The 18,828-nt window shown below is 53.9% G+C and overlaps 2 protein-coding genes across 12 annotated transcripts in view; one reads left to right on the forward strand and one right to left on the reverse strand.

The window, feature by feature from the left end:
• Nucleotides 1–4,963: 4,963 nt before the first annotated feature.
• The window catches only part of SNAP47 (synaptosome associated protein 47), a 52,270-nt gene continuing 38,405 nt past the window's right edge, over nt 4,964–18,828 (forward strand). For 2 of the 6 annotated variants that reach the window (XM_077939210.1, XM_001087289.5), the window contains exon 1: nt 12,408–12,451. The gene's annotated coding sequence lies outside the window, so the exon portion shown is untranslated. Of the gene's footprint in view, nt 5,360–11,169; nt 12,281–12,407; nt 12,452–14,904; nt 14,972–18,828 lie in introns of those variants that run through there. The other 4 variants (XM_028826343.2, XM_015114553.3, XM_028826337.2 and 1 more) reach the window with 4 other exon arrangements.
• Nucleotides 8,080–12,282, reverse strand: JMJD4 (jumonji domain containing 4). 6 transcript variants are annotated; one of them, XM_077939132.1, is made up of 6 exons: nt 11,964–12,282; nt 11,601–11,766; nt 10,849–10,974; nt 10,363–10,630; nt 9,835–9,909; nt 8,080–9,529 (listed from the first exon to the last, which is right to left on the reverse strand). In XM_077939132.1, exons 1-6 carry the CDS (start codon nt 12,223–12,225, stop codon nt 9,245–9,247), a joined length of 1,182 nt encoding a protein of 393 aa, XP_077795258.1. In that variant the 5' UTR covers nt 12,226–12,282; the 3' UTR covers nt 8,080–9,244. The 6 variants fall into 6 exon arrangements, with proteins under 6 accessions (XP_077795258.1, XP_077795252.1, XP_001086458.3 ...); XM_077939126.1 differs by having other exon boundaries at nt 9,745–9,909; XM_001086458.5 differs by having other exon boundaries at nt 9,883–9,981.

Consider the following 18,828-nt stretch of genomic DNA (forward strand, 5'->3'; position numbering starts at 1 on the left):
CATTCTTTTTTTTTTTTTTTTTTAAACAACCAGTTCTTTTAGGACAAGAATTTACCATATAACATTCTTTTTACATAAATTCTCCCCCTTGCCTTTTTTTTCCCCCCTAAAGATGATAACCATTCTTTTTCAAAGTGAACTTCCTTCATGTCTGTGTACTGGACTGTCTAAGGCCGCGAGATTAGAAGTGAGGATGATACATGTTAAACTGTTAACTTTTAGCAAATTTTACTTTTGTTGAAAACCTTCTAAGTTTGGAATTTCAATTATTCTTTGCTATTAATAAGACCCTGTTTAGTCCAAATTAACTTAGAATTGGTATAGATGGTTCTCCTGGTTTTGCAAGTACTTTAAGGCTTGACTGAGTTCAAACAGCTCAATTATTAGGCAGTTTTCCTAACTCTGCTCTTACAAGAGTTTCCCTATCACTTACTGAATGCCTATTGTGTCTTTTTCCTTCAATCACCTGGGAGGAACCATCTATGTCATGTTTTGAAGGGAGTTCCTCCTAGGTCTGGTCAGACCTTTGTATGGTAATTAGGATTTAAATCCCCTGTTAGGAAACCTCTTGGGTTAAGGGAATTTTCAGTGGTTAATGATAAATCATCTTTTCCTAACAGAATAGCCCCAATACTCTAAGATTTTTGAGTTAGTAAGCTAGCTTTTTTGCTTTTTTTTTTGACTTAGGATAGTTCTGAAGTGGTGAGGTGTGCTCACAATGAGGTTTCCTCAAAGAGTTATTTTTCTAATTTTTTCTGTTAGAAGATTGAATGCATTTGGGCCATCTGCAGGTTACTGGGTTAAGGATTTTTTATAGGAAAGCTACAGGTTGTCAGTGGCCTTAGTGCTTTCGGGCTACGCCCTTGTTTGCACTGACAATAAGGTGGTATTGGAGTGTTACAGGGTCATGAAGAAGACCTCCAATTATCAACTATAGGTTTTAAATTTACCCTGGCTTTCGAAGGAATAGGGTACACTGTTTTTTTCTTTACTACTATTTTTCTCTTTCTTTTTATCTCTTTTTCTCTATGACTTTCTCTTTCTGAGTCCCTCTCTGTCTCTCTCTTCTCTCTCTCTCTCTCTCTCTCTCTCTCCTGTCTCTCTCTCTCCCCTCTGTCTCTCTTCTTCTCTCCTCTCTCCTGTCTTTCTCTCCTCTGTCTCTGTCTCTCTGTCTCTCTGTCTCTCTCTCTCTTTCTCTCTTCCCATAGGGTAGGGACCTACGAGAATGGAGCTACTCTTTCTTCCCCCAAGAAGAAAGGAAAGGCTGGGGGAGGGGTGTGTTTCAGGTTCAACCCTTGAAATTAGCTGAAGGCCCAACCCCTCAACACCAGGGATGTCTCACCTTGCCTGTCCCGGAAGGCTCGACCCCTCATACCATGGGGTGTCTTGCCTGTCCTGGAAGACTCAACCACTCAAACAGGGGGCATCTTGCCTTGCTTGTCCTGGAAGGCTCAACCCCTCAAACCAGGGGGTGTCTTGCCTGTCCTAGAAGGCTCAATCCCTCAAACCAGGGAGTGTCTTGCCTGTCCTGGAAGGTTGACCTGTTTCTCCCCTTTCCCCCTCTGAAAGTCCTTTGCACACTTCCCACTCATGCTGTCCTCTCTGGCTGTTCCCCCAAGGTATGAATCAGGCCCTTTTTAGTGTTGGCATACCAGTGCAAATCCTACGGCAGGATCCACCTAAGCCATGTAGCTATGGAACCACAGAGAGGACCCACTCACTCTGTCCAGCAGGACTTGTCACCATCCACACGAACAACACCACAAGCAGTGTTGTTTGTGATCATTCACGCACACACACATTTAGCCCACCAGAATTTGACCACCAAGGAAGAACTTCACCAGCTCCCGCAGCTTCTCTTTCCTTGGTCAGTGCACAGAGTGAGGATCCTTTAAGCTAGGTTGCTGGCTGGTTTTTTTCTTCTTCTTTTTCTTTCTTCTTTCTTCTTCTTTCTTCTTTCTTCTTCTTTCTTCTTTCTTCTTCTTCTTTCTTCTTCTTCTTCTTCACGCTGCTGAGAGCTCAAGTTATTCCTTGCACTGGGTGGGTCTTGATTTCTCACCCCCGAGGCCGCTACAATAGGGCAGGGTGCACTTCCTCATGAGAGAGAAACAGAGACTGTCCCCAAAGGGGGATGTAATCCTAGACAAGCCCCCAAATTGTTATATATAAAGTTTCAGTGCAGCAAAAGAAATAGCACTCAAATACAAAATTTTCTTTTTAATTCTCAGCAAGGCAAGTTACTTCTATATAGAAGGGTGTGCCCTTACAGATGGAACAATGGTGAGTGCACACGTGGACAAGGGAGGGGAAGGGGTTCTTATCCCTAATGCACGTAGGCCCTGCTGCTGTGTCTTTTCCCTATTGGCTAGGGTTAGACCACACAGGCTAAACTAATTCCAATTAGCTAATTTAAAGAGAATGACGGGATGAGTGCTTTGGCAGGAGTCAGGGCAGAGTAGGTAGCAGGTAATTGGAATGAGTTAGGGTGGAGTGGTGATTGGAATGTAGGATGGAGCAGGTGATCAGAATGAGTCAGGGTGGAATAGGTAATTGAAAAAGGTTGCTTTACAAGAAAGTTAAGTTTAAAAGTAGAAGGCAAAGAATTGAACATACTGACATATTCTTTGAAAAGAAATTTAGAACTCATATCTAACAACTCTAAGCCCCCAACCGTCCCCCAACCATCTGAATGGACTTCTGTGCCAGGGCATTCCAAAGTTAACCAGAAAGACTGGTTCTGGCAATGATGGGAAGTGAGGGTCAGACATGCCTCATTATACCTTCCAGCATTAACATTAGCACAGACCTTATGCCTGACAGGAAATATTTACAATCTATTCTCTCCAAAGCCTGCTACCTAGAGGCTGCATCTGCATGATCAAACTTTGGTCTCCTCAACCTCTTATCATAACCCAGACATTCCTTTCTATTGATAATAACTCTTTCAACCAATTGCCAATCAGAAAACTTCTAAATCTACCTAGAGCCTGGAAGCCCCACTTCAAGTTGTCCTGCCATTCTGGACCAAACTAACGCATATGTTAAATGCATTTGATTGATGTCTCATATCTCCCCAAATGTATAAAACCAAGCTGTGCTCCAACCATTTTGGGCACATGTTCTCAGGGTCTCCTGAGGGGTGTGTCATGGGCCATGGACACTCATATTTGGCTCAGAACAAATCTCTTCAAATATTTTACAGAATTTAACTCTTTTCATTGACAAGTGTGTGTGTGAGGTGGATCTGAACTAGGCAGGAGATCCTGCACAGGGTTTTCTTGGAGCCCCTGCCATCACTGCGCTTCCTCTTCAAACAACAAAATGTGGAGTTTGAGTCATTGACTTGGTCTGACCTTCAGTGGTGACATGGAGGGTGGAGCAAAGTGGGGGTAAAGTTTGGGGGGTGGTGGGTAGGAGTGTGAGAGGTTTCACTCTTGCCCAAGACCTCTTTCTGGTTTTCTATTTTCCTGGTGCATGCCCTGCCTTGTTCAGATTCCAGTATCCTGTTAGAAATGCTTGTTCCCCAGTGCCACAAACAAATAGCACTCGAACATAAACTTAATTCTCTCAGCAAGGCCATTTTTACTTTCTCTCAGTAACGGTGCTCCTTGCAGATGGAACAATGACGAGAGCACACTTGAACAAAGGAAAAGCAGACATATTTATCCCTTACACATTTGGGTCGTCTTTCTGCTGTGTCCTGCATCCATTGGCTGAAGCTGGACCTCACAATCTTAAACTGAACCTGATTTGCTAACAACCTGAAACTTTCGTAAATAGGTAAGTGCAAGGGAGAACAAAGGAGAGAAAATTGCTTATGAAAGGTTTAAAGAAGCAATAACATTTCCAAATAAGGAAGGGGAATAAGCTATGAACTAAGACTTGCAAGGGCCTGTCCGGACATGCCGGACATGCTTTGCTTAAGGCAAAGCAACTAACTGGGCTAAAGTGTAAGAACTAATAGTTGATGGGGGCTTTAGACTAAGAAGCTATTATTTCTAGTGTCTATTATTTTATTTTTAAACTAAGACGAGCTCTGAAGAGGAACTTATCTACTTTCCACACTCTCTTATCCTACAATTGACCCTCAGTGACTCCATTCTGTGGAACCTGGAAGCTAGCCTTGATCTTCCCAGGGCCCTCTTGCCCCTATGAAAGGAAAGTAAATCTCAAGACCCTAAACTAAATAAGCCAAAGTGAAAAGTCAATCTGGAAACTGGGTCACATAAACCTGCCTCCCATTTTGTGTCTAAATAAGATAGCTACAAAGATTAAAAGAAAAAAAAAAAAAAAAAAAGCATCGCACCTCTCTCACAATTTGCCCACAAATTGTGGGCCCCAAGATTTTTACCCAAAAACAGTTGTTTCATTTCACCCTGACAATGTACATTGATAGCTTATATTCACAGGTATGCAACAAAGGACAGAACTCAAAGTCATCCCTCTGCCTGAAATATATGCATATCTGATTGCTTCCTCTGCCCTATGTTTATTTTATCTTATGTAAAAATGCAGATTCACCAAGCTAGACAAATGTGTAAGTGACTATTTCTCTACCCGCCCCCCACATGTAAATTGTGTATTCATTGAATCGCTGATCAAAGACTCAAAAGGATGCAACCACTTGCCTCTTATTTACTCACACCCTTTTCAAAATTTCTTCCTCAATCCCCAATACCCACCCTTTTCCCTTTAAATGTTGAGGTCCCCAGATTCTCCTTGGAAAAACCATGGACCACAATTTTCCCTGTGGTTCTGTATTCTTTTCTGGGCACATCCTTAACCTTGGAAAATAAACCTCTTAAAATGATTGAGACTTGCCGTGGTCATTTTTTTTTATTTACACCTCAAACTTGGAATCCCTAACCCCCCTTCCTCAGACACCTGGACCCCAGGTACACAAGGGTAGGGAAGGGTTTTGTTACTGGGTTTCTTAGCTGGGGCTGCAGGGCCCGTGCTTGCCACCAGGGGGCAGCGGACCCAGCTCTGCTCAGAAGGCACCTGAAGCCAGGGAAGCCCCAGGGTCATCCTGGCCCCCGCGGCCCGCCCTGCCTGCCCCTCCCATCCCGTCCTCTCCCCGCCTCCCTCCCATCCCCGCGCCACCTTGCCCTCCCGCCCCTCCCCTCCCTATCCCGCCTCCTCCCCGCCTGTCCCTCCCGCCCCCACACAGTGCCCGACCGGAAACTTCCCACCTGGCACTGCCGCCAACCAAAGTCATGAGGGCAAGACTCCGGTTCCTGCCCTCACAGGGTCCCAGAAGCAAAGGCAGTGAGGACCTGGCCCACGTCCCTGCTGCAAGTCCCTGGCACGGGGCGTCCGATTCTCCTTCGCTGTGGCGGGAAGCTGGCCGGATTTGAAGGTAACATCCAAGACCCCGATTCCCGACACGGGGCAGAGGCCAGGGGACCGGTCTAGGGAGCAGGCAGGCCCTGCCTTGGGGCCGAAGGCCTCCAATGGGAGCAGGCACGCATCTCTCAGTGGGGCCGCGGGGGTGGACACTCTGGTGCCTTCCTGCAGGGGAGGGGGTGGCAGGCTACAGAGGAAGGCCAGGATCCACCGACCTCCGGCTCCCTAGGCGGGGCCAGAGGTCCAGGCAGGGTCTGTTTGGGGCCTGGGGCCCCAGGTGGGGTCTATTTGGGGTGTGCTTATGCAGGATTCTACCCGTGGATTTTCCTCTAGCTTCAGGACAGGGTCTGGCTCTCCCAGAGGAACAGGGTAGGAGCCCAGCTCCAGCTGTTTTCCTGTAGGTCAGAGCCTGCAGTGGGAGGGTAACTGGGGCCTGTGGAAGGGGACTTCTGGGGTCAGCCCCCAGGCAGGAGAGAGAGGCCCAGGTCCCTGGAGTTCCTGCCTCCAGGGCTGCTGAGTTTGGGGGTACAGACCACAGGACACTGGACATCTTGCTCCCTACCCTTGGCCAAGCTCAGGCCCAGGGCGTAGGGAAAAGGACTGTCCATGCTCCTCTAGTGGCCCAAGGTTGTAGCCATTGGCATTGACCACATGACTGACCACCTGGGCTAGGCCAGGGTCTCCTGGATCAGCCCTGCAACTCTGAGGATGATGCCTTTCCCCACCCCACATCCCCTCTCCCCTTCCCTGGACAGGTGGGAGGGAAACCTGTGAAGCCAGGGCTTGGAAATGAAGCCTTCTACGCCAGTGGAAGGAGTCACTGACTTGGAAACCAGGGCCTGCCTTCTGTCTGCCTGGGGATCCAAGATGCAGCTGGTAGTTGCAGTTGGGTGGGACGCTGGCACCATTACCTGCCACAACCACCCACAGTGGTGGATGGGGGACAGGGCTGAGGCTGACACTCTGGAGCATGGATGAACAAAGGGTAGGACGTGGCTATCAGGGATGCCCTACACCTGGGATGTGGGCTTCAGGGTAGCTGGCCAAGGAGTTGCCCCTTCTGCTGGCTCAGTGGGCAGAAGGGCACAAGCATGAGGATGGTCTTGGTCCCTGGGGGAGACACCTTCTCTGGAGGCCACAGCCCTCTGGATGCAGAGAACCTGGCTTCGCCACAGCCAGCAACGACTTGACTTGGGGCTCCTGTCTCTGCCTCCACGGATTCCAGCCAATCACAATTGCAAGCTCAGGGCAGGGCAGGCACCCATAGGCCCCATCATGCTCCCTTGCTCTGTGTCCTCCCAGGCTAGAGTCTGTGCAGACACAGCAGGGCCTGACTTTTCCAGCCTTCCTGTGGGGGCCCACAGGTCCCACTCCCCAAGGAATCTCGGCCACTGCACGCCCTCACCCAGGCATGGTGTGGTACACAGCCATTGTCCCCACACTTGCAAGTATATCCATCTTTGTGCAGCAAACACGTAGCCTTAGGTCGAGCATCTGCATTGTTTATCTGACCCCTTTCCTCTGGAGCACCAGTTAGCTGCAGCCTGCCTGTCCTTTCTCACACTCGATAGGGATGACACGCAAAGGGCAGGGCCTAACTGCCACACATCTGCAGCTCCTCACCTCGCACTCCAGGAGGCTGGTTCTCAGGGCAATGCAGCCTTTCAGACTTCTTGCAGAGGTGCGATTCACTCTGCGAAGACCCTCACATGTGCTGACAACATGCCTCCCCAACCCTGGACAGGATCCCAGGGCAGCATACTTGGGAAAGGGGCATCCAGCCTGATACTTCAAACTGCTGTCTAGCCACACTCTGCGCAGCGGCTGCCCCACCACCCACCTGGCCCTGGTGTCAGCATTTTTGTTTTGTTTTGCCAACCTGGAGGTAGGCAAAAGGAGTCCATGGTCTTTGAGTATGGAGTCATCGATGCCAGCTGCAGTTCAGCCGTTGCCCTGCGGAGGGCTCTATCTCCCCCACAGAGCTTCTAGCATTTGCTGCTTTGCTGCACCTGTAACAGCCCCGGCCTGAGATTCTCTATGCTTGCTTTAAGAAAAAGTGACTGACGCTAGCAGGGCTCTCGGGAGTGTCTGTGCACTGCCTCCTGACTGCAGAAACACGAGGGTCTTCACACAGTTCAGGAGCGCAGGACCACGCACGCAGCCTGGATGGTAATGGGCTGCGACCTGTGCTACCTTGAGCTGCCAGCTTGCATTGGGGGCTGCCCTGGGGTCCTCAGTGCTGCCCTCATCATGAGAGAAGCTGAAGGACACCTGGTGCCCACCACCTGGTGGTGCCCCTCCCCTGCAGGTGCTGGACCTGCTGCTCAAAGGGGAGCCCCAGCTCAGGCAGAGGCACCTCAGCTGGCTGCTGGCAGTGCCCAGGGCACATACCCCAACCCTTGGCCTCAGCCTGTGTGGTAGGTGCCAAGAGGCCCAAGCTCAGAGGTTACTGGAAGGGCTAAAAGGGTGTGCTACGCCCACACTCAGCCTGGGCCTGGTCCTGGCAAGTCTGCAGTCACGCATATTTGCTACCTCCCCCTCCTCCCCCACAAAGCACCTTTGCCACCTGTGGTTTGGGCAGTGCCAGCTCAATCTGTAGGAGGCCGGATGATGTCTCAGGGCATTTCCGTGCAGACCAGGGGTCCCTGGGAGCTAGCAGGGGGGCCCAGCATACAGGTCCCTGGAAAATTGGTGGCTGGAGCTCATTCACTGGACAGACACATACGAAGCACCTACTGTGTAAAGCTGCTTTTGCAGGCACTTCACATGATTCATTGAACAGAGCAGACAGAAACCCCGGCCCTTCTTAGGGGCTTCCATCCTATACAAGTGCCAGCAGCCCCAGTGGATGCCATGGGCAGGCAATGCACACAGTCATGGCACATGCCATCCCTGCGGATTCAGATGACTCCTCCCCTCCTGGGGTGGGGCAGCCAACCAGGGGCCAACTGAAAAAGTGCTGCACTCTGGGTCAAGGACAGGGCTGGCAGAGTGCCAGTCTCCACAAACTGTGGATCCACTAGGGAGTTCAGGCCTGGGGCATCCTCTGCAGAAGGATCCCACGAGAGTCCATTCCCCACGACAGGCCTCCACTGCTCACCGCTGTGCCTTGATTGGCCTGGACGAGTCTGCCCACACCTCCATCATGCCCAGTGTGAAGAGGGGCCAGAGACCCACCACTCCTGAGAACAGCATCCTTGCGAAGACCCAGCTGTGAGTGCACAGCAGGCACAGCCCCTCAGGCCCAAATGAGGATTCAGCAGCAGATGGGATTCCACCCCCACACCCGTGGCCTCTCCAGGTACCCACAGGCCCTTCGAAGGCTACTCCAAAGGCAGGGAGGTGGCAGAGGCCAGCCCAGCCCAGCCCTCCCCTCTGGGTACCCAGAGGAAGGCCCTGGCCACTGGCTCCACAGCCCATCACCTGGAGGTGATGGAGGCCAACCCAGTCCTGCCTGGAGGCCCTGGTGAGCTTGCCCAGCGCTGCTCCAACCTCTTCCTGAGCCCACAGGGCAGAGCCAGGGGTGGCCCAATGGCCTGAGACGAGAGGACCGGGCTGAGAGGAGCCTCCAGAGAAGGCACATCAGACACAGACTCCTGTCAGCTCAGGCATCCTGGCCTAAGGAGGCAGGGCCCCCAAAAGAGCCAGGTCATGGCGCCATCTCCAAGCTCCCAGCAGGCCTGCTGCAGGTCAGAAGGGCCACATCCCTTCTTGGGTCCCTGACCTCATTGGGCCTCACCTGAAAACAGGCACCCAGGCAGTGGCCATGGACAGGCAGGCCACGAGCCTCGACAGGGATGGGCCCCAGGTCACAGGGAGGGCAGTCTTTATTTCTGGAAGGGCCCTGGAGCAGGAGGCTGCCTCTCATCCACCCGTCCTTCTGTCCTCAAGACAGGTGCTATGGGGCCACAGCGGCATCAACAGCCTCCCTCAGCTGCTGCAGCAGCTCTTTGGGACGCAGTGAGAACGCGCTGGTGTCCACTCTCTGGAAGCTGGGGTGTGCAACCAAGGAGGCCAGCACCTCTGTGATGCGCCCAGCATCAAAGGCTGCCTGTTCGAAGCCCAACCCAGCACCGTCCTCAGCGGCCGCCTCCCTCAGGACCAGGAGCCTCTTCTCAGCGATGACCTTGAGGAAGTGGTAAAACTCTTCAAAGTTGATGCCCGAGCAGGACCTCATGATGACCTGGGCAGAGGGAAGAGGCCAGTGAGATGACACCATGGACACAGTCCAAGTTGCAAAGGATCCAACATGCGCCCAGTCCCCAAGGACGAAGAGGGGACCAATAAGACAGAGGCGCTGAGAAGCCGGGCAGTGACCAAAGGAATCTGAGCCATGCAGCCTGAAAGCCTCCCCCAGGGCTCAGCCCAGGCTGTCCCACAGTCACAGCCGGCACCTACCCACAGCTCGGCCTGACAGCCACACCCGCCCTGAGCCTGAAGGCCTCCCAGGGACCTGGCACTGATAGCCTCCACACGCAGCTGCTCCACCTGGCAGTGGTGGTGCCAGTCAGGCATGGAGTCCCTCCACTCGCTGACCTCTTCCTGCACGGCACATAGCTCCTGCTGCAGGAAGCGCCACATGTTAGCCAGGTTGAAGCCATTGACCCAGTTGTGGTTGATGGAGATGGTGTCGTCCTGGAAGGGACACAGTACAGGCAGGCCTGAGCCCATGGCAGGTGCCCCCAACTAGCCCACATCTCCTGCACCAGGAACCCACTGTGGGGTCCAGCCCTCTGCAGCCAAGAAGGCCTTCCTGTCTCCCAGCAGGGCTTGCTCAGCAGGGAAGTGGGTGGTGGGCTCGGACCACCTCAGCCAGTGAACCCAGAGCAAGTAGACCCAGGGACCAGGAGGGGGTGAAACAGAGGTTAGGCCTCAGTGACACCACCTTGTGAAAGGGTCAGCCTCACCCATGAGCCACCCCATTCCAGCCCCACTCTGGCTGGGAGAGTGGGTAGGTGGTGCTGCCGTCTTCCTGCAGGAAAGCCCCTGATAGAGGGCAGGAGAGCAGCACATTACCAGGTTGTGCACCTGGTGGTGCCAGCCACTGGGCACAAACACCATCTCGCCCGCCTCCTGCGTGATCTCCAAGGGTGGGCCCGCAAGCTGGCTCCGCGGGTGCAGGTGCGTATCGCAGAGTGCTGGGGAGGTCACGTCATAGGGCAGGTTGCCATGGCGGTCCCGCAGGGCCTCTTCCTGCCCTGGGGGGAAGAGGAGCCACTTCTTCCTCCCACAGACATTGACAGACCAGCTGAAGGAGCGGAAGATGTCAGCATGGAATGGGGACCTGCAGCAGCAAGAGCGCCTGGTTCGTGCCCGTAGGGGCTGGTATGGGCTTTGTTTGGCACCCCAGAGGCCTGGTCCAACTGAAGGAGGGGTGGCCCCTTGGTCTCAAGGAATGGCACCCACTGTGAAGCCTGTGCCAAGCAGACCCCTCCTGCCACCCTGAGCCTCCCGGTCTGCTCCGTCACCGGGTCCCTTTGGGTTCCACATCTGTGGCCTCACCAGCTGCCTGCAGGCCCTGCGTAGACAAAGCGGTAGTCATCCACATCCAGTGCGTCCCAGAACTCATTCAGCCAGTCGGATGAGAAGTACACAGGCAGGGTGAAAACGTCCTCCACCGGGAAGTCCCTGTGAGGAGGGCGCAAGGGCACCATCGACAGCACGTGAGGCACGAGGACTAGGGCAGCACGAGTGGGGCAACTGAGATCACTTGGCTTCAGTGGAGCTTTCAGATGGCTGCAGCCCCCAAAGAGCCCCAGCACCTACTCTGAGCCAGCTGCTGGTGGGGGAGTGGGGTGGGGGCAGTCTGACCACAATGGTTCTGCTTATGAAAAAGTACTGATCATGCCTATAATCCCAGTGCTTTGAGATGCTGAGGTGGATGCATCACTTGAGCTCAGGAGTTCAAGAACAGCCTGGGCAATATGGCGAAACGTAGTCTCTTAAAAAAAAAAAAAAAAAAAAAAATAGCCGGGCGTGGAGGTGCATGCCTGTAATCCCGGCTACTAGGGAGGCTGAGGGGATCTATCTCAAAAAAAAAAATAAAATAAAATAAATAAAACATACTGATCTCCCAAAGAAGAACACTTGCAGCCATGCGGAAGACAATCCAGTTTCTTTTAAACAGATTAAAGTGCCTCATGGGGAAAAATAGTTCCTCTTTGTGCAGCCGGGGGCCACCTTCATCAGAAAGGCCTCTGGGTTCCCGCAGCGCTAGGGAAGGCAGCGCCTCGGTGCGTCCCAAACCCCATTACCTGCACAGGTGCCAGTCTTTGAGGTAGAGACAGCCCCTGGGAGAGGAGTAGCCCCCCTCGATGTACTCTTTCCAGTAGGTGATGTAGTCTCTGAGAGGCATGTGCTCTTTGGGGTTCGAGTTGTATTCTTGGACCCCACAGTTTGCAACTGGTACAACCACGTCTCCTGAAATGAAAGTCAGGGACGGTCCATGCCATCTCCCTGGGCCCCGTCCTCACTCCAAACCGTCTGCAGAGGAACTCTCCAGGGCCACGCGCCTGGCCCCCCTCACCCTCCCTGGTGCCCTCTCTAGGCAAAGGCCTCCTGGGCCTGGGTCCCGCCGGCCTGTCCTCCCCGCCCGGGGTCTGTGCCCGCCGCCCCACCGTAGGTCCGTAGCAGGTGGTCGAAGTCGGGCCTCCCCGCGGGCGTCACCCAGCGCCGCCGGCTGCCCCAGCCCTGCGTGAAGGCGCTGGAGAACACGCAGGGCAGGTTGGGCAGGAGGAAGCCCCGCACAAAGTCGGCGTAGGAGAAGGCGCCCGGCTCCGAGACGAAGGCTACCCGGCCTGGAGCCTGGCCGACGCCGGGGACACCACCCCCCAGGCCTCGGAAGTGGCGGTCAGCAAGGGCGAGCGTCTCGCGGTCCATCCAGCTCCGCACGGGTCGAAGGACCCTCCTCCTCACTTCCGCCGGAGCGGAAACGGTAAGGACCAGCCTCGAAACCAGAAGACAGAGAGCGCCGCGTTTCCGCCCGACCAGCCCCTGGGGCTTCGGCCCTACACGCATGCGCGCGGCTCGCCGCTGTCTTCACTGCGCAGGCGCCGAGGGGTAGAGGCGCCGCGAACGCCTGTGGGTCACGTCTGGCTTTTCCCAGGTGAGCGACAACGGTGGTCTGTTTGGGGCCCGGCCCAAGCCGTAGCGTACTCCCTCGGCTCAGTCCGCGCGCTGTGGCTGACACCCCGAGTCCTCCTTCCCACATCCCCGGGGGGTGGGGAGTATGCGGGCTGCGCTGGAAGAGGGGCGGAGACAGAGGCGGTTCTAGGGGTGGGAGTGCGGTGGTGCGGGGGCGCCCATGGATGGTGGGACCCAGAGGGAGAGCTGGGGGGCCCTGGAATGGTGGGATCTGGCGGACATGGTAGGGTCCTGGAGGGGACGGTGGGGACCTGGAGAGGACGGTGGCACTTGGAGGGGATGGAGACAGTGGGGATCTGGAGGGGACGGTGGGACCTGTAGTGGATGGAAAGAGTTGGGACCTGGAGGGGATGGGAAGAGTGGGGACCTGGAGGGGATGGTGGGATCTGGAGGGGATGGGGAGAGTGGGGACCTGGAGGGGATGGTGGGATCTGGAGGGGATGGGGACAAGTGGGGACCTGGTGAGGACGGTGGGGACCTGGAGAGGACGGTGGCACTTGAAGGAGATGGGGACATTGGGGACCTGGAGGGGACAGTGGGGATCTGGAGGGGATGGTAGCACTTGGAGGGGATGGAGACAGTGGGGACCTGGAGGGATCAGTGGCACCTGGAGGGGACAGTGGGATCTAGAGAGGATGGTGGGGACCTGGAGGAAAATGGTGGGGGGGGGGGCTGGAGGGGGCAGGGTAACCTAGATGGGAGAATGGGGCCCACAGAGGACCTGGAGGGCATGGCAAGGGGCCCCAGGGGATGACGGGTGTCTGGAGAAGATGGTGGGGAATGAGGGAGGGTGTGAAATGAAGGTGTGGTGGGAGTGTGGGTAGGCATTTGGGGCTGTGTACACATGAGCGGGGCTGAAATGGGAGGACGTTGGAGTAGTGACATGAGTAGTGTTTTGCCAAGCTTACAACTGGAGTTACCCCAAAAGTGGTGGCAAGGGAGTTTCCCACACTGTCCTCAGGTGGGACCAGTTGGGATACCAAAGAAAGAAGTGCTAAATGCATGGTGAGCCCAGGGCGGTTTTTTTGGTGGGGGATAGGGGGGAGACAGGGTGTGCAGTGGCGCAATCACAGCTTACTGCAGCCTCCACCTCCTGGGCTTGACTAATTCTCCTGCTTCAGCCTCCCAAGTAGCTGGGACTACAGGCATGAGCCACTATGCCCAGCTTAGTTTTCTGGGTTTGTTTTTTTTTTTTTTTTTGTAGAGACAGGGTCTCTGTGTTGCCCAAGCCAGTGTCGAACTCTTGGGCTCAAGCGATCCTCCTGCCTTGGCCTCCCTGAGTGCTGAGATTACAGGTGTGAGCCACTGCGCCAGGCCCTGCCTAGAACTTTTGTTAGGGGAACTTTCATATAGAGTGGGCTGCAGCAGTCCTCGAGATGGGCAGTAAGGGAAAAGGGATGTCCTGCCTAGGTATGTCTCTTGGAAGAGGGATGGGTTATGCAGTTTATAGGAAGGTTTCAGGAATTTGGCTCAGGGCCAAGGTCATTTTCTTTGTAGTAAACCTAGATCCTTTCTTCCATGCCTGGAAATGTTCAAGGCCCTGGATTGGGTTGAAGCCTGGTGGGGAAAACCTGTGGTTGGGGCACAGAGGGGTCAGGGTACTCTGTGATTTTCAGCCAGGACACAGAAGTGGGGGCCAAGGGGGACCCTGTGTGATGTATGTCTTGGTGTGCTGGAGAAATCAGCTCAGACCTACCCACATGGATGCAGAGGGGAAGATAGCAGATTTATTGCCCATGAAGCCTGGCAGGCTGTGTGCGCATAGGCGCTCTGTGAGAGAGTGCAGAGTCTGGGCAGCATTTCCCAGGCATCTTGACAGGGAGACGGAAGGAGGAGCAGTTAGAACCGCTCATCTCTCGCAGAGAAAGGAGAGGCAGCTTGTGCTGGTTTGCACACAGTGAGAGGCCTTTGAGTTAGGTTTGGAGGTCTGATGACAGTCTAGGGGCCATCAGACCGTGACTGTGTCTTGTAAAATGTGGACACTGGGCTGTCTCATTCCAGACCAAACAGGCATGCTAAGGGAGAGAGGGGCACCTGCCTTCCCTTTATGAAGCAATGGAAATGTTTTATTTACCCTTATGAGTGGGGATACGGGAGGTTCTAGGAGTGCTGGGGCTCAGCCTTGCTGGAAGACTCTTTCCAAGGGGTGTGAGGTTTACCCAGGAGAACAGGGAGGAGCAGAAGAGGGAGGACCAAGGTCTGAGGAGTTGGAGGGAGGACTAGGAGGAAAGTGAGTTTTGGGAGTCTGAGTCCAGGTAAAGGTGGGTTATGGGGGCAGGGACAGGAGGTGGAGAGTTGTTTTGGGGATTGTGTGATTCAGTGTGTGCTATGGTCCCTTCCTGGTCAGCCCCATTGTGACTTGTGTGGTCACGGTATGCAATCGTTTATTGGTTTTTTTTTTTTTTTTTACACTAGAGAATCAGAATGTCTGGAGAAGTTACAGTGCGGAGAAAGAATCACCTCCAGTTCCATCCAGAGACGAGTGGGTTTTTTTGGTTTGTTTGTTTGTTTGGTTTTTGAGATGGCATCTTACTCTGTCGCCCAGGCTGGAGTGCAATGGCACGATTTTGGCTCACTGCAACCTCCACCTCCCAGGTTCAAGTGATTCTCCTGCCTCAGCCTCCTGAGTAGCGGGGATTACAGGCGCGTACCACCATGCCCGGCTAATTTTTGTATTTTTAGTAGAGACAGGTTTCACCATGTTGGTCAGGCTGGTCTCGAACTCCTGACCTTGTGATCTGCCCGACTTGGCCTCCCAAAGTGCTGGGATTACAGGCATGAGCCACCACGCCTGACTGAGATGACCAGTTTTTATTTCCTGGTGCAGAGCTGGCTTTTCCACGTTCCTTCACATTCATTCATTCCTTCATTCTCGCTCTCTGCTCTTCTGTCCCCCCAGTCCTTGCCTATACGTTCACGCGCATGTGCACACACACACACACACAGAGTCTCTTTCTCCATCGTGTATGATATACATATGTAAACTTTTGCTGCTTTTAGCCTTTTGTTTTTTACTTGACAATATGCTGTAGCATCTTGCCACATATTGACCTCAATATTGACAAATTGACCTTAATCGACCTTGGTCCCTGGTCCGCAGGGTGCCCCCTGGGGTCAGTGTCACTGCTGTATACACAGGAGGCCTGGAGTGTTATCAGCCCTCATGGAACTGGAACACAGGCTTGTGTCACCCAGAGCCCCCTAGGTCAGCCCTGGGATCGCTTGGGAATGGCAAGAAATCCACATTCTTGGGCCCCACACAGTACTCCATTAGGTTGTTTTTATTGTTTTTGTTTTAAGACAGGGTCTTCCATTGTCACTCAGGCTGGAGTGCAGTAGTACAATCTTGGCTCACTGCAACTTCTGCCTTCTGGGCCGAAGTGATCCTCCTACCTCAGCCTCCCAGAGTGCTGAGATTACAGGTGTGAGCCACTGTGCCTGGCCAGGAGGGGTTTTAAGTCAGCACTTTGGAGAAAATGCAGTACGCTTTGTGCCGAATGTGTGCTCCTCTGTCACTGTGTTGAATGCAAACAGCTCCAATGAGCGTATCTGCACCTTATGGCTAGAGTTGGGAACCTCTGAGGGAGTGGAAAGAGGGTCTGGGGAGGAGGGGAGGGGAGCCTGGAAAGATTGGCTGCACCCTACCGCCCCTGTGGGCACACACAGCCACCACTGTTCTCTCTGAGCTTCTTGGTCGCGAGTTAGTGGAAAGTGTGCAAGATGTTTGTTCTGTGACTGTGGAAATTAACTAAAAATAGGTTGTTTACTGGATACTGAGCCTCACTCAGGGAATCCTTGAGTGATGGAAATGCTGAAAGAGACCCATTGTACAGATTGTCCTGCGTACTGAGCCATCCCTGTGCTGCAGACTTCCTCCTCAAGAGCGTCACTTGTGTGGGTTGGCTGCAGACACCTTTGGGCCCCTGGCCATGACCTCCCTCGAGAATTCAGCTGTGTGTTCTCAGGGTCAGCATGGGTCTCCAGGCCCATACCTGCACTGGAGGAGGCAGGTTGCAGATTGCAGCAGGCAGGGACACCGGGAGGGCTCCAGGACTTAGCCTAATTGCAGAACTGTGTGGTACAGGAGGGCATTGGCACAGCCCTGTTTCCATGTGGTGTGGTTGTGGTCGACTCAGCACAAATTCACTGGGTGCCTATGGTGTACAGCAGGCCTTGCGGCCCTCCCATGACAGTTGCCTTCTCTAGTGTGACAGTCATGAAAATACCAGCTCTCTTGAGTTTTGCTTGGGCCGTGGTTGGTGACAGTGCCTTAGGAAGGTGAGGAAGCCCTCTGAACAAAGACCTGAGGAGTGGAGCCACCAATGAGACTTCCTGGCATGGAAAGGCTGCTGGGAGCAGAGGGCAGGGGGAGGCCAGGGCGGGGAGGCCACACGTCCCGCAGAGCCCAGGAGGCTGTGGTGAGGAACTTGGATCCCATTCCAAGTACACAGGGAAGGGCTTTGGGCAGAGAAGTGACATATTCTAATTCTGTTCAATGACTGTCTCATTGACTGCTGGAGGGGGAGTGGGTGATGGGTACAGCATGAGGTCAGGAGGTTGCCTGAGAGGTTGTCCAGGTGTGGAGAGAGGGAGGACTGCCTTGGATGGTAGAACTGTGGAAAGTAACTAAAAGTAGATTGTTTCCTGGATATTGAGTATCACTCAGGGGTCACACATATGATGGAAAGACTGAAAGAGAACCATTGTACAGATTGTAGTGTGTGATGAGTGAGTCCCTGTGACTACGACTCCTTCCCCAAGTGTGTTGCTTGTGCTGGTTGGCCCAGACAATACCTGTGCCAGGTCAGTGGCGTGGTCTTGGGGTGGAAGGCGGGGACACAGCTGCCAGGACATGCTCATGGCATGTTTGTGAGGGGGAGGAAGAGAGGAGTCAGAAGTCCTGGGCCGGTGGTGCCTTTACTGAAAGAGGAACCGACTCTGGTGCTGCTACACTGGGGTGCCCATTAGGGGTGGTAGGAGATGCCCAGCAGGTGATAGGAGAGGAGCTGAAGGAGGGGCTGTGAAGTTGGGGTACCCATTAGGGGTGGGGGCAAATGCCCAGTGGGTGATAGGGGAGGGACTGTGAAGTTGGGGTGCCTGTTAGGGTCGGGGACAGATGCCCAGCGGGTGATAGGGGAGGGCCTGTGAAGTTGGATTGCCCGTTGGGGTTGGGGCAGATCAGCGAGTGATCAGAGGTCCAAGTTTGAAGCGTGAGGGAGTCTGGCTGGAGTGGGTGTTTGGGAGGTAGCGGCTTGTGGGTGATGTTGAGTTTCTGGCCTGTGTTGTCTCACCTGGAAAAAGAGGGTGCAAGGAGGAGAGGTTGTGCCCTGTGCAGTCAGGTACATGAGGAGGCCAAGGCCAAGGAGAGTGGATGCAGGCGCTCATGGAAGTAGGGTTGGAGACCTGGAGAGGGTAGTGGCCAGGGAACCAGGGTTCAGTGACTCTCAGCAAGGCCCCTCGGCTCAGGGACCAGGTCCAGCTACCACGTTTTTGTAAGTGAGGTCCCGTGGGGCAGCACACCCTGTGTTGGTGTCTTGTGTGTGGCCACTTTCATTCCACCCCAGCAGAGCTGTGTAGTTGTGATGGAGACCATGCATGGTCCTTCACGGAGAGTGCAGTGCCTGGCATGGGAGGGCCGGAGAGGTCTTGGGGCTGAGAGAGAGAGGGTGGGATCAGGGCCCCAGGAGGAGGGTCTGGCGTTGGAGGTGAACAGGGACCATGTTCTCCCCTGGCCTCTGTGTGGGGCCAGGCGTGTCGTCGGGTAGGGGAATGGCTGGCCAGCGTGGGGGTCGTGTCCAAGATTGGGCTGCTTCTGATGTTCCGTGGGGTGTCCTCACTTCTGTCCTTGCACTGCATCTCCATTGGCTAAGGTTTTCTGGGAATGAAGCCCTGGAAACCTGCAATTGGAAAAGCATGGCTACAAGTTTCTCTTCTGGCTTCTTCCTGGGTTGTTGTCAAACTTGAATACTTTCCTTGTATTTATTGTTTAAAATGTGGTGATGAGAAGAGCCTTGGTTGTTCATGTCCTAGTTGTTTGGTCTTTTTACCTTCTTTCTTTTTTTTCTTTTTTTAAAGAGACGGAATTTCACTCTATTGCCCAGGCTGGAGTGCAGTGGTACAATCACGACTCACCGCAGCCTGGACCTCCCAGGCTCAAGTGATCCTCCTACCTCAGCCTCCTGAGTAGCTGGGACCACAGGTGCACACCAGCATGCCCAGCTTTCTTTTTGAATTTGAAACATTTTAGAGCTGGTGACCTTAGGTCTTCTGGTTATTTTAACAGTGGGTAAACAGGTCCAGAAGGTGAGGTGATGTTTCCAGAGCTGTAAACTGTGCTGC

This window comes from Macaca mulatta, chromosome 1 (assembly GCF_049350105.2).
Source record: "Macaca mulatta isolate MMU2019108-1 chromosome 1, T2T-MMU8v2.0, whole genome shotgun sequence".
In the NCBI taxonomy this organism is placed as follows: domain Eukaryota; kingdom Metazoa; phylum Chordata; class Mammalia; order Primates; family Cercopithecidae; genus Macaca; species Macaca mulatta.